At 51.8% G+C, this 14120-nt stretch overlaps 1 protein-coding gene across 4 annotated transcripts in view; it reads left to right on the top strand.

Moving 5' to 3' along the window:
* The first annotated feature begins 378 nt into the window (after positions 1–378).
* The window catches only part of SAMM50 (SAMM50 sorting and assembly machinery component), a 34642-nt gene continuing 20900 nt past the window's right edge, over positions 379–14120 (top strand). For 2 of the 4 annotated variants that reach the window (XR_004286569.1, XR_004286568.1), the window contains exons 1-7: positions 379–913; positions 5438–5548; positions 8026–8127; positions 10186–10273; positions 12236–12342; positions 13067–13197; positions 13624–13711. Coding sequence is in view for 1 of the 4 variants with exons in the window: in XM_032346000.1 (XP_032201891.1) it covers positions 893–913; positions 5438–5548; positions 8026–8127; positions 10186–10273; positions 12236–12342; positions 13067–13197; positions 13624–13711 (648 nt within the window). In the remaining 3 variants the exon portion in view is untranslated. Of the gene's footprint in view, positions 914–5437; positions 5549–8025; positions 8128–10184; positions 10274–11852; positions 12117–12235; positions 12343–13066; positions 13198–13623; positions 13712–14120 lie in introns of those variants that run through there. The other 2 variants (XM_032346000.1, XR_004286570.1) reach the window with 2 other exon arrangements.

Here is a 14120-nt window from a genome sequence, read left to right as displayed (position 1 = left end):
AGAATACTGAAGGAGAAAATCAGGAAGATCCAGTTTATTCAGCGTTTACGGCGAGCCAGGCACCTCTCCCCATCGCGTCAAATCCCCAGCAGACCACCATGCTTTAGCGACTGCTGTGTTCGCCACCGTGGCCTCTTGTTCCCCGCCCCCAGCCCATGATGCCTCGGACCACCTCGCTAGTCCTCACTGGCCGCAGCTCAGCGGAGATGCCACTGATTTCCCCACGGCTCACCGAGGGCCCTGCGATGGGCCGGCCGTTGTCACACACCCTCTTATTCCAGTCCCGTGACGTAGTATGACCCTCGCCTTCCCTTCACCAACGAGGGGACCACCCTCGGGGCCTTCCGCCACTATGACGACCCGGCGCTCAGCAGGAGGGTGGCAGGTGCCCTCCCGGATCTGGGCTGCCCCTGACGGCGAGCCTGGACGCTCCGCGGGGGCGTGGGGCCCGCACAGCACCCGCCCGGCCGGGGCGCCAGGAGGGTTCAGGGGGGGCCCCGGGTGAAGCCTTGGCGAACCCACCAACCGTCGGCTCTCTCCCGGGGGCGACACCGGACGCCGGCTCCCAGCGGGTCCTCACGGGGACTCGCGCCCACCGCGCCAGCAGCTGTGCGGGCGTTACTGGAAGTTCTGCGCTACAGTCGCCTCCCGGCAATGGGGCTTCCCGGCGCCCGTGTGAACATCCGGGTCACAGGCCCTTAAGGACCAATGAGAGGACGTATCGTGAGCTAAGGGGCGGGGCATCATGGCTGCCCCCAGTGCGCCGCGTCCGGGGTCTGGTGGATGTTACGCTGATTGACAGCTCCGTCACCGCGGGCCCGCCCTCTGCCCTCAGCAGCGGAGCGGTGGTCACCCCGGGAAGCTCTACGAGGCGGCGGCCGGAGAGGGAGCCATGGGGACAGTGCACGCCCGGGTAAGAGGCCCAGCGACCCGCGGGCCGCGTGACCTCTGGGGCGAACGCCGCGGGGGTTCCCTCGGTAAGCGGGCGCCGAGGGCGGCGGGGCCTGGACGCCTCGTGGTGGAGGCCGCAGAGACGCTGCGAGCGGGTCCCGCAGACCTCGGAGCAGGAGACCGGTTCCCAGAGGAGGGGCGCGACTTGCCCAAGGTCACTCGGCGAGGCGGTGGCTCCGAAAGGACTGGCGAACTTTGCGTGGTGACCCGGGGCGGAGTAACAAGTTTTCCTCTTGGAGAGTTGACTTCTCTGGCCTCCGCCGTTTCGGGCGTCTTCTCTCCTTACGGGTCACCTTCTGCAGTCTCCCGCTCAGCTCCTGCTGGGGTCCTGGTGGACCCCTAGAGCACCCAGTGTCCTTTGAAGACCCAGACCCACCTAGGAGCCGTCATTTCTCCTGCTTATGGTGCAGAGACAGAAGCTGCCCCTGCTGTAGTTTCCCCTTTTCAAGTGGAGGCAGGAAAAGCCCTTAACCAGTTTGTTGCGAGAGTTAAGACACAGTGGGTGAAAGTACTTGGGTGCTCGGGGCGTCCCCACTGTTTGCCAAACTGCTCGCCTTTATCGTAATCTTAAGTGAGAGCCAGAGAATATGTGTGAATATTTGTCCAAGGCCCCATTCGTTAGAGGCTCGGAATGTTCCAGAACTCAGAGCTCCTGAGTCCCAGGCCTCCGCATTACTTTTCCGACTGTTTTCACTTGTCCTGCTCAGGAGTTTTCCATACTTCCCCGTCGCTTCCCAAAGAATTTAGCACAGACCCCTCAGCTTGGTGTGGGCGGTTGGACTTGACTCCCCTTCACAGATCATGCATTCAGATGAAACACAGCAGCTCTTCTGACACGGTCCTTGGGCTTGTCCAGCAGCTCCTCACTCACCCACCCCCAGGCCCGTCATCAGCCGTGACCATAGTCCCATCTCTTAGAGCTCGGTTCGGGTCTCTTCCTCCATCAGCCTCCTCCTTATCTGCCCTCGCCTGGGCATGCTGATAACTTCCTTCATGTGTTTTCCTCTGGCGCCTGTCTTAGCTCCTTTTAGATTTTTCTCTTGCTCTCTTGTCTAAGTTTCTGGATGTTACAGTAGGAGCTGGATCTTACTTGGTTTTTCATCCCTTGTAACATCTTCAACAAAGTAAGCATTCATTCATTTATTTCCGTGGTCTACTAGGCGCCCGGCACGGCTGCTAGGGTTACAGGAAAAAAAAAACAACAAAAGTCTTCATTGTTATTGAGCTCTTTTGGTGCTAAAATCGCTGCTTTGATAAATATGTTGGTAAAAAATATTCTTTAATGTGGGGGCGCCTGGGTGGCTCAGTCATTACGTGGCTGCCTCAGCTCAGGTCATGATCCCAGGGTCCTGGGATCGAGCCCCACCTCAGGCTCCCTGCTTAGCCGGAAGCCTGCTTCTCCCTCTCCGACTCCCCCTGCTTGTATGCCCTCTCTTGCTGTGTCTCTCTGTGTCAAATAAAAAATAGAATACTTTAAAACAATATTCTTTAATTTGAACTTTACAGCCCACTGGCCAGCATCACTTGAATGCTTTGGTCAGGATTCACAATCAGAAAACATTTTATGTTTGCCATCTAGTACCCTAACGCATATGGGAAACAAAAATTTTGTGAAACAGCATTTACCATGAATATCTGTTATGCTTTCTTAAATTTCTTATTTGACTTGAGCCTGTATCACTTTAAAGATGCTGTTCATAACTCGCTAAATTGATTGCATGTTCTGTCCCTTCAGTTAGCACGCGGCTCCGTCGGTGAAGCGTCTGCCTTCAGCTTAGGTCACCATCCCAGAGTCCTGGGATGGAGCCCTAGTCAGGCTCCCTGCTCAGTGGGGAGTCTGCTACTCGCTTTCCCTCTGCTGCTCCTTTCCGCCTTGTGCACACACACACACTCTTTCTGTCTCACATCTCAAATAAATAAAATCTTTAAAAAAAAAAAAAAAGAAAAGAAAACTTGCCAGCCAGTAAGCTGAGCTGCTGAAAGCACAGAGCTAGATCCAAATATTTATTTTAATTCATTTCACCAAATACTTACCCGTGCCTGCTCTGTTATATTCCAGACGCTGGAGTGTAAGTTTATGAGGGTGAGGAGCCTGTACATGCTTGCCACTTGATAGGTTCTTAATATTTGGGGAATGAATGCATCTCTATTAGTAAGGCCGTTATTTTAGGGCATTAAGCTTTGATGGAACTGTGGAATCATAAAGACATCATCTCTTAAAGTTTGAATTTCTGACTAAAATATACAGGTGGGCATGGCACATCTTTACTGAGCCTTATTTCATGCTTTGAAATTTTAGGAACTGTAATGGAAGTTTTTTTGTGTCGTGGAATGTAAACCTTGTGCCCAGAGAAAGCATATTTGCTAAACATTCAGATCATGTAGAATGAATATGGGCATATCTTCCTAACCGTAGTATATACTCTGCATACAGAATTAGCACAAATTTAATATCCTTTTTTTACACTATGTAAACTTAAACACAGGAAGCGTATTTGTGAAATGGTGCAGATAAAAAGTTACTTTTTTTGTTAATATTTTGAGAGATTATAGTAGCGATTCCGCTTTATAATAATACACCACAGAAATGAAAAGATGATATGAAACAAATGATATATTCTTTGCCAGCATTATTTTCCCTATTTACTTACCTAAATATTCCGCTTCAGCCACCACGAGGCCTTGGTCTGTCTTGTGCTCTGCTGTCAGCCCAGCGCTGGGCACGCGGCATGGTGAACTGCCAGCGTCAAGAGATGTGCCACTGCAGCAGGGACTGCTTCTGCCTGAAGAAGCAGGGATGGCTCACAGAGATGACATTTCGGGCAGATCATTTCAGGGAGGAGAGGAAGAGGTCTGCACCAACATGCACATGAGGGTCGGGGGAGTGCTGGAGGTTGAACTTGGAGGTGCAGATGTGGGCCTTAGAGAGAGGTTCCTCATGTGCCCTACTAAGGAATCTAGTTGCATTCTGTACCTCTAGGCACACTCGAGGGCCATCGCAATCTTTTAGAGTGGGAGTGGGAAAGAGGACACGGCAGGTTGTTACCTTCCCAGACAACCGGGGCATGGAGGAATATCACGAGTCTGTCGAGTGTATCTGGGGAAAGGGGCAGTGTCCCAGGGTCTCCACTGCCACACATACTGCAGGTGCCAAACACGGCCGCACTTGAAAGCCCTTATTGGCCGGGAATCTGTGGAGTAAGGAAGTGGCCAGACGCTGGTTAGGACAGTTTTCCCCAAACTTGCATAACTGGACATTTGCCTGGTGCCGCACTAGACCTTCTGAATCCGTTTCCAGGAGTGTCTGGGAATCCCTGTGTTTAAGCAGGCAGGTATGTGACATATAATATCATATGTGTGAGTAATTATAAATCCTGTCACGTTGTCATGTCTTCCGGAAGTACTAGACCAGCCACAGCTTGGGGAATCCTTATTCAGAAGTTGCCTTAATGCTTTCGAGAGGAGAGGTCAGTTCAGGTTGTAGAAAGTGACAGCTCTCTGGTACATTTTATGAACATAGGCAGTTCCTTTTATTTATTTATTTTTTTAAAGATTTTTAATTTGTTTATTTGACAGAGATCACAAGTAGGCAGAGAGAGAGAGAGGAGGAAGCAGGCTCCCTGCAGAGCAGAGAGCCCGATGCGGGACTCGATCCCTGAACCCTGAGATCATGACCTGAGCCAAAGGCAGCAACTTAACCCACTGAGCCACCCAGGCGCCCAGGCAGTTCCTTTTAATGTGTATTTCAGGGTACAGAGAAAAATGGTTTAGAAATTCGACTTGTCAGTGTCATTATTCTAAAATGTATCCAATTTTGATTAAAAAAATTAGGATACTTTCTAAAACAAAATAATTTTCTTCCTTTCTTCGATGTTTTCTTAAAAAAAAAGGATTTATGTTTTTATTTGGAGGCGGGGAGAGAGTGTGTCCACACGTGTGGGCCCGCCTGAGCCGGGGGAGGGACAGAGGGAGAGGGAGACAGAATGTCAAGCAGACCCCCCCGCTGAGAGCAGAGCCCAACACCCGGCTGAATCTCATGACCTGAGATCATGACCTGAGCCAAAATCAAGAGTCAGATGCTTCATCAGCTGAGCCACCCCGCTGACCTCTTTGATAAATGTCTTTTTAGCACCTTATTTTGTAACTATTTTTTTTCTTCAGATGGGCCCTACGTGTCCAGGCCCAAATAGCCATAGCCCCAGAGGCCTCCATTGGTGACACAGTCAACATAGGTTCGTGCCTGTCCCTTTCAGTTATGTTTCATCCTTATTTTATTTATTAATAATACACTGGACACCAGGGAGCTCACAGCCAGTTCAGGACTTGTATATCAACAATGATTAGGTCTGTCCTTTGATTCCCAGCCTCCGCTCCACAGAGGGAAACACGGCACTGAGCTTCCTGGATCACCATCTGAAGACAAAAGGCAAAGATTTTTGGTTTTTTTCATAAGTTTTTTAATCTCTGTTTTCTCCCTCCCTTTCAGAGTTTGGAGCCTCTTCCACCTAATGGACCTGATTTTGGCGCATTAGGAGAAGAAGCTGAGTTTGTTGAAGTTGAACCTGAAGCCAAACAGGAGATTCTTGAAAACAAAGATGTGAGTTTCTGCCGAAGGGCTTGATGCGGTTCCTGCTGGAGCCATTCGCTTCCCCAGACTCCCAGGGAGATGGAAGGATTAACCTGCCCCATTGCCTTCATTTAAGAAGACTTGGTATCCAACTACATTTTAGAAAGGCTGGTGACTTTAAAAAAGTAGCTTCTGGTTTTAGAGTAATTGTTTATTTATTTATTCATTTTTTTGAGATTTTATTTATTTGACAGAGAGAGAGATGGCAAGTAGGCAGAGAGGTGGGCAAAGGAGGAGGGGGAAGCAGGCCCCCTTCTGAGCAGGGAGCCCGATATGCGGCTCGATCCCAGGACCCTGAGATCATGACCTCACCCAAAGGCAGAGGCTTAACCCACTGAGCCACCCAGGCGCCCCAGAAATCATCTATTTATATGGGAAGTTTAAACAAATACATTTTTGTATTTATGTTATAAGAAAAGAAGTATTTCAAGGACATACTCAAGTTATAATTAAGTGTATACTGAGGCCAGAAGAAAAAGTGAAACTGTTCCTAAACTTTGTTGCCTTTGAAATTTAAATCCAGCGGAAAGAAGTGTAAGCACATTTTTAGGGGCTTTGTAGTTAAGGTCTTCTGCAGTCTTCTGATTACTTTCAGATACGCATTTCCCTAATATTCCCTGTTATCCCTGCTTTATTTTTCTCTGTTACTCATTACCATCCACTAAGCTCCTTTGAGTCAGGAATTTACGTCCGGTTCACTGCTGTGTCCTCAGTGTTTAGAATGATGCCTGGGTGTTAGGTGATCGGTACGTTGTTGAATGAATGAATTAAGTAAGTAAGGTTTCATGACAGTGAGGTAAGAGGCTCTGAGCCAGCATTTATCGTGTTTACTGATACGCGCACAAGCTCTCTAGCAAGATGCACAGTTATTAAATTGGGGGGTCACAGCTTCGGCCCGGGGCCAGTGCTCTGGGCGAATGCTGGGAAGGCTACGCGGGGCCTCTGCGGCCTGCTTGGAATTAGGACCATTATGGTCCTTGGTCATGCAGCTACACAACACTTGTAAGTCTCAGGCACAGGAAATACAGACCTGGCAGAGGATACGTTCAGGTAACCAGATTTCTAAAAAGGCAGGAAAGTAAATAAAGTCTGGAATTAAGAAGTATTGGTCATTAAACCTAAAAGAAAATCCTTGAATTAACTTTCAGACGTTTGTCTTTAGCCTGGATGCCTGCTCTGTTGTCCCGTATCATACTTAATAATCCATGTCCCTGCAAAAGAATGAACCTGGAGCACTTTCCTACACCATACACAAAACATTAACTCAGAGTGCACTAAGGACCTAAATGTGTCCCGAAGCCATTAAAATCCTAGAGTAGAGCACAGGCAGTAATGTCTCTGACGTCGGCTGTAATGGCTCTTTTCTAGATAGGTCCCCTGAAGCAGAGAAACAAAAGCACACTAAACTCTTGGGACTGCATCAAGATAAAAGCTTCTGCGCAGCAAAGGAAACAGTCAACAAACCTAAAACGGGACGGGAGAGGATATTTGCAAATGACGTCTCCAATAACGCGTTAGTGTCCAAAATACATAAAGAAATTACAGTTAACACTAAGAAAACAAATAATCCAATTAGAAAATGGGCAGAAGACAGGTATAGACAGTTCTCCGAAGAAGACATGCAGATGGCCGATGGGCGTAAGAAAAGATGCTGCACATCACTCATCATTATGTAACTGCAAATCAGAGCCACAGTGAGGTATCACCTCACACCTGCCAGAACAGCTCAAATGAACAACACAAGAAACAACAGGTGTTGGCGAGGATGCAGAGAAAGGGGAGCCCTTGTGCACTGTGGGCGGGAGTGCAGGCTGCTGCAGCCACTGTGGGACACGGTGTGGAGGGTCGTCAAAGTTAGAATTGCCCTGTGATCCGGTAGTTCCATGCCTGGTGTTTCCCCAAAGAATATGAAAACTGAAATTGGAAAAGATTGCACCGGCATGTCGCAGCATCATCGGCAGTGGCCAAACTATGGAAGCCACCAAGTGTCCGTGACTGATGAAAGGAGGAAGATGTGGTGTAGCTGTGTAACGGAGTGCTCCTCAGTCTCGAAAAAGAACGAAATCGTGCTGTTGGCAGTGACATGGACGGAGCTGAGAGCGGGGTGCTGAGTGGAATCCGTCGGAGAAAGACAAACGTCATATGAGTTCACTCATATGCTGAACTTAAGAAACAAAACACGTGGACAAAGAAAAAAAGACAAAGAACAGAGAACAAACCGTGGTCACCACCGGAGAGGCCGGTGGGGGGTGGAGGGAGCAGGGGACAGGGCGGAAGGGCGCACTTGTCCTGATGAGCGCAGGGTGAGGTGCAGAACCGGGGGCTCACTGTGTTGTACCTGAAGCTGAGAACACTGTGTTATCTACCCTGGAATTAAACAAAAATAAAAACAGACCAGCACTTAAAACCTAAAACAAAAGTAACCCATGTCCCTTCGTCGCACTTAGGTGGTTGTGCAACACGTTCATTTTGACGGACTTGGAAGAACGAAAGATGATGTCATCGCATGTGAAATTGGAGACGTTTTTAAGGCGAAAAACCTGATTGAGGCAAGTAGTCTCCCTGCTTGGCACTGTTTGTCGTTCCCTTCTGAACAGCCTCCAGATCTCCTGTCCCAAAGCCCTGAGCTCCCACCCCGAGCCTCTCTGCACATGACCTTGCCTCCTACCCTGAAGGGAGCCTCAGTGCCCCCGAGCCGAGCCCCCCACGCGCGCTGGTGCCTCCCGCAAAGCTAACCTGTGTTTGCTTCCGCCCCTCCCTCCAGCCTCTCCTGCCGCGGAGGCCAGTCCCTCAGTGTGTTCTTCACAAACGCCCAAGCACGGAGCCAAGTCGGGTGCTTGCGGAGTCCCTCCCTGCACGCTCTCGTGTTTGGCCATTCTCACTTTAGAGAGAATTGCTAGTTTAAAAAAAAAGATTAAAGTAATATATAAGCACAATCTTAAAAAAGCATCTAGCCATCTGGTGTTTGAGAGGGCACTGTCCTGCAAGGTAGGCATGTCCCTCCCCAGCCAGCCACAGTCTCCCTCCCCGGCGGTCCTCGGGCTGGGACTCCCACGCAGGGTGAGTAGCCCACGTGTAGACACGATAACTCCATTCCCCACATTTTCCTGCATCTTTCGTGTTTGATAGTATATGGCGATCTGTTCACATTAACACGTTTAAAGTTCTCGCCCACCTGTCCGGTGAAATACTCCGTGCCCTTGTTTTCACTGGGGCTTTTTCCCCGTGAATGAGTTTGAGCGCCTTTCCCAGGCTTATTAGCCGTGTGAGTATCTTGTGAATTACCTGTTGGTGTCTCCTATTTCCCGTTGGATTGTTAGGCTTTTATTAATTTGTAAGAGCATGGCATAGGACAGAAGTGATCTCTGTCACCGACATGGAATGCAATTCTCTTGTTCTGTTGTCTTTCGAGGTTGTTTACATCTACTCTCTTTCTCAGCATTTGCTCTCCCCCTGATTTCCACTGGTCCCAAGCCCTCCTGGGCTGCCTGCCCCTCTCCCCACGTTCACATCAGGCTGCACCGTCAGCTTCTCTCCAGTGACTGTCCTTACGTGTTGCTTTTCCATGAGGATCGTCTCCCAGAGGCTCTCACCCACAGCCTTAGTCTCACTACAGCCTGCGCGGGAGGCCCCTCCATTGCCACTTCTCGCCAGGCCTCCGGGTTGAGCTTTGACCCCGAATGTGCCCCTGCCTCATGGGATCTCTGCAGACATCTCCTGCCCTGTGTGGCCAGAGACAGAACTCACCGTCCCTGACTTCTCTAACGCTACCCAGAGGCGCTTCGCCCAGAGCGGGAAGTTGATTCCGCCTCCTGTCTCTCCTGCCCTCCATCCAGGCAGTGACCGTCCTCGGGCTCCACATGCGACGTGTGTAGTCTGTCCTCCCCCGACACCATGACCCGTGCTCGACAGCTTCCCCCCCAGCTCCCGGGGCTGCTCTCAGCAGCTTCTCCTGCCTCCCTGCACTGCTTTTGCTTTCTCCATGTTCATCCACACCATCACTGTCTCTGCTGAGGAAATTCCACCCTGGCTGTCCCATGCTAGACACTCCAGAGTGACCCCCCCTTTCCTGCCGGACAAGCTGTAAACCATGCATATTAGGAGTCCTGCCCCACTCTGCTCCCTGAGAGCCTTTCCTGCCCTGTCCTTCTGCCTGTCCATCCAGCAGGAAAGGACCCCTGGCATCAGAAGGCACTGCTGTCAACGCCGGAGAGAGAAAAAAACAGCAGAGCGTGGGTTAGGAAATGGGAGCAACACAGAAAGGCACAAACGACATGGTGTCTCCTGCACCAAACACAACCACTGTAACGATGGGTCGTCCCCTCTGCGAGGGCTCCTGCTCGGCGGAGAGCATCTTGCCTAGTGTTTTGTTTGTTTCTGTGAAAGATCGTGTTAATGCACCTGCTTCCTGCCCTTGCCCACGGTTTGTGCTTCTGAAGGGGGCTTCGCTGTTGCTTCCTGAGTGCTCGTCCGTCCCTTCCCCTTTCTGGGCTCCGTGGGGCTTCTCGGTGACTCAGCAGCAGCGCTGCCCCCCCGGCCTGATCCGCCGGCCACCAGCTGCGTTTCTGTCCTAGACGAAGACCTTCTCTCATTGTGCTCTCTCGCAGGTGATGCGGAAATCTCACGAAGCCCGTGAAAAGCTGCTTCGACTGGGAATATTCAGACAAGTGGATGTTTTGATCGATACGTGTCAAGGTACCCACCATCGCGTGGTGTCTCCCTCTAGCTTTCCCGTCAGTGCTGCGGGTCACAAAAGCTGAACGTGTGGCCAGACGTGGCACCTGGAGGGTTATGAAGAAGCGTGGAGGTCTTGATAGTTCAGTGTCCCCGGAGGGGTGGTGACTGGATTTTTTTCTTTTTCCAGTGTCAGGCTGAGGGGGGACAGGTGAACTGTGCAGATGCTATGATCTGAACCGGTGGTTGGTGCGCATTCTAGGAGGGCTCCGAGGGAGGGAGCCAGGCTTCATCGGGATAGCCCCGCCCTGCCCATGTCCCCGCTTGGGTCCCCTCGGGCTCTCGGCAGATGGGCTCCATCTGCACGTGTGCTCTCAGCCGGAGGGCACCGAGCAAAAGATTTCTCTTTTCAGTGTTTGCTCGTTTGCTTGTTTGTTGTTCGACTTTGCACAAGTCAGCTGGCCTAGTTGACATGTGCTCGGACTGATGGCACCTGCTGCGGGCGGGCCCCGTGCTGGGGACCAGGGAGGGACCAGCAGCGAGCAAGGCATAGGCTGCTTCCCGAGGGGCTTCCGTTCCAGCAGAGCCGGGTCGGGGGTGGTGGGACGGGACAGCCAACCTTTCCTGCCCCCTCCGAGAGGGCAGTGACGCAGCCGTGCCGGGCAGAGCTCTGGTAAGCGTGTGGGTGTGCAGGATCCCTCGGAAGCCTCGCCAGAACCTGGGGAAGTGATGGGCGTTATTTTAGAACAGGTGTTTTCCAGCTGGGGAAACCGAGGCTTGGTGGTTTAACTTGCCCCAGGCCAGACACATAAGTGACAGAAGTGGCCTGTCCACGACTCGGGAGCGCTTTTCTGGGAGGCATGTCTTGTTGACAGCGTTTCCCCTTGGCGCTCTCCTGTCTGCCGTCCCCTGGGGGGGCTTCCGTGGGGTGCCTCGTTCCGGCGGCGGCTGGAATTACCGGGAAACTGGGGAGAAAGCGTGGTTGGGAGCTAGAAGGACAGCTCTGCGTGATTCTATGGTGCGGTGCCGGCCGTCATCCATCCGTCAGACCCTCTAGAGTGGACGGCAGCGAGGACGAACTAGCAGCTCCCACCATGATCCCTCCCGAGGCCTCGCTGGGGTTTGTGACTTGGGACAAACGTTACCACGTTAATGCAAGATGATCGCAGATGGAAATGTGTGTGTCTGTGGGGAGGCTCTGTGGGAACACTCTATACTTTGTGCTCACTTTTTCTATAATCCTAAAGCTGTTGTAAACAGTAAAGCCTATTAACTAAATTAAAAAAAAAAAAAGTGGTGCCGGGGCTCTGGCCTGGGCTGAGCCTGAGCATCGAGGAGCCAGGGTGGAGACCGCTTCCCATGTGCGGCCGCTGCCCCACCAGGGCTGTGGGGTCCGCCCTGCCTCTCTGGGAGAGGCTCCCCCTCCCCCGTCCTTTGCAGAGCTCCCCCGTGCCCTCCAACACCCGGGGCCCCTGGGGTCGCCAAGGCTCTGCCGCAGACTCGGGCCCTGGTCATCCGGTAGCCCCCGCTCCCCCGGCTCGCGGAAAGATAGGGGCAGTCACCCCTTAACTGGTGTTGGCGTTTCTTGCTTCTGTTTCAGGGTTCCTAGAGTCCCTCTCGTCCCAGGGATTCTGTGTTTTGGCAGCAGTTGACTTGCAGCCCCGAGTATTCTCAGGGACTCCCTAGGAGGAGAACAAATGCCCTTGCAGACAGCGGGCACTTAAAGCACCCCGCTGGCGGCTGCTCCCCGCAGCAGAGGCCGGCTGGTTCGCCCTCTTCTGCCGCGGGAGCTAGAAGCCGCTGTTCACGTGCAGAGGTGTATTGTGATCTTGTGGAAGGATGTTCTTGGACTTGAGAGTAGAGGGTGTGTTTGTCAGATGAAATGAACCTCCAAGTGGCTTTTTGTCTTTTTTTAGCAGTGGGACCTAAAATGAAACCGCACGCTCCAGCCGTCTTACTGGTCGATATTTTTTGTGCGCGTAGGTGATGGTGCCCTTCCAAACGGCTTAGACGTTACCTTCGAAGTAACCGAACTGAGGAGACTGACGGGCAGCTATAACACCATGGTTGGGAACAACGAAGGCAGCATGGTATGATCTGCGTCCTCCTGGCAGAGCTTGCGGGAACGAGCTCGTAAAACATGATTGTTGTCAAAACCGACGGTCGTTTCGAGACTTTCTCCCACACCGTCATCTGTGTAGGCTAGCACGTGGTTGCTCACCGGCCTCCCCAGAACTGATGAGAGCAGGTTTACTTTTCATTTAATTTAAATTCCCGCGGCCACTGGAATTTAACTCCTCCAGTGTTAGAGGAGTTTTGGGTACACAGCAGAGCGAGTCCCCACTTCCACACATCACCCAGGGCTCGTCACAAGAAGCGTCCCCCGCCCCCCAGCTGCCTCCCCTGCTTCACTCCATCCCGACTGTGGTATGTTTCAGATTGTTTGAAAACAAAGATACTATCAGTGGTTGATTAGGAGTGGTTTGGAGAATGTTTGTATTAGGTTTCTTCTTCAGATGCCCTTGAATTCCAAATCTGTTGATTTTCCTGGCATTGCAGTCAGCAAGCGAGCCTGCCCCATGCCTTGAGGCGTGTGTGTGTGTGTGTGTGTGTGTGTGTGTGTGTGTGTGTGTAGGGCAGGATGTGCACTCAGCAAAGGCACGTTTTAGAGAGTAGAAGCAGTTACGGAAGGAAGGCCAGACCCGTAGTCCGCGGTTCTGTCCTGGGTTTATGAGGCTCCTTTGCCAGCAAAGTCTTTCTTCACACTTACCCTTCCTACCATGTAAACCGCCCCTGTTTTTCTGTTCCTTCTAGGTGCTTGGCCTCAAACTCCCTAATCTTCTAGGCCGTGCAGAAAAGGTGACTTTTCAGTTTTCATATGGAACCAAAGAGACTTCGTATGGCCTGTCCTTCTTCAAACCACGGCCCGGAAACTTCGAGAGAAAGTAGGAAGCCAAACAGACTATTGAGTACAGTGGCCTGGTTCTGAGTTATAGTAGATGCATTGGTTGTGAAAAGACACTTGGTTGGACCAGCTGGCCATCGTGTGTCGTCACAGCATGCTGTAGCTTTCCTTGTGAGGATGAGCCCCGGAAGTGTATTTATTTTATTTTATTTGTTTATTTGTCAGAGAGACAGATGGCAGAGAGGCAGACAGAGGCAGAGAGAGAAGCAGGCTCCCCACTGAGCAAGGAGCCCGATGCAGGGCTCTATCCTAGGACCCTAGGATCGCGACCCGAGCCGAAGGCAGCGGCTCAACCCACTGAGCCACTCAGGCGTCCCAGAAGTGTATTTTTAGATCTGTTAATTTAGATGTGTATGAGTTATAATCACTGTTGCAGCATCTAAAGCTCTGTCCTTTTGTCTCCTAGTTTCTCTGTCAACTTATATAAAGTTACTGGCCAGTTCCCCTGGAGCTCGCTTCGGGAGACAGACAGAGGAGTGTCCGCTGAGTACAGCGTGAGTAGCCTTTCGTCCTTCCCTTTGTGCCCTTGAGTGTGAACAAGGCAGCTCTTTTGCTGATCGCCTGAGTCCGCAAGCGGGGGCGGGCCCAGGCGGGCAGGCCTGTCTGCGATCTGGAGCCTGGAGCACGGGCCTTATGGCCAGGGTCACCCTCTGCCCTTCGCCCCGCTGTGGGTTCCTTCCAGGCTGGGCGCCTCTCCACAGGCCGCGTGCAGACTGCCAGGGCCAGAGGGTCGCTCTGCTTCACAGTGGCTGCTCTGCTCCTGGCTCCCTGCAATGCCGTGTGTCTGTCCCTCCTCGTGTGTGCGGAGGTTGATAGTTCTGGTAGCTAGCAAGGTCACTCCGCAGTGACCGGAAGCTTTCCTCATTGGTTGGCACTTCCATGCTCCCAGCGGGATCTGACGTA

This window comes from Mustela erminea, chromosome 6 (genome assembly GCF_009829155.1).
Source record: "Mustela erminea isolate mMusErm1 chromosome 6, mMusErm1.Pri, whole genome shotgun sequence".
NCBI lineage: Eukaryota > Metazoa > Chordata > Mammalia > Carnivora > Mustelidae > Mustela > Mustela erminea.
This window is presented reverse-complemented; position numbering and strand designations above follow the sequence as displayed.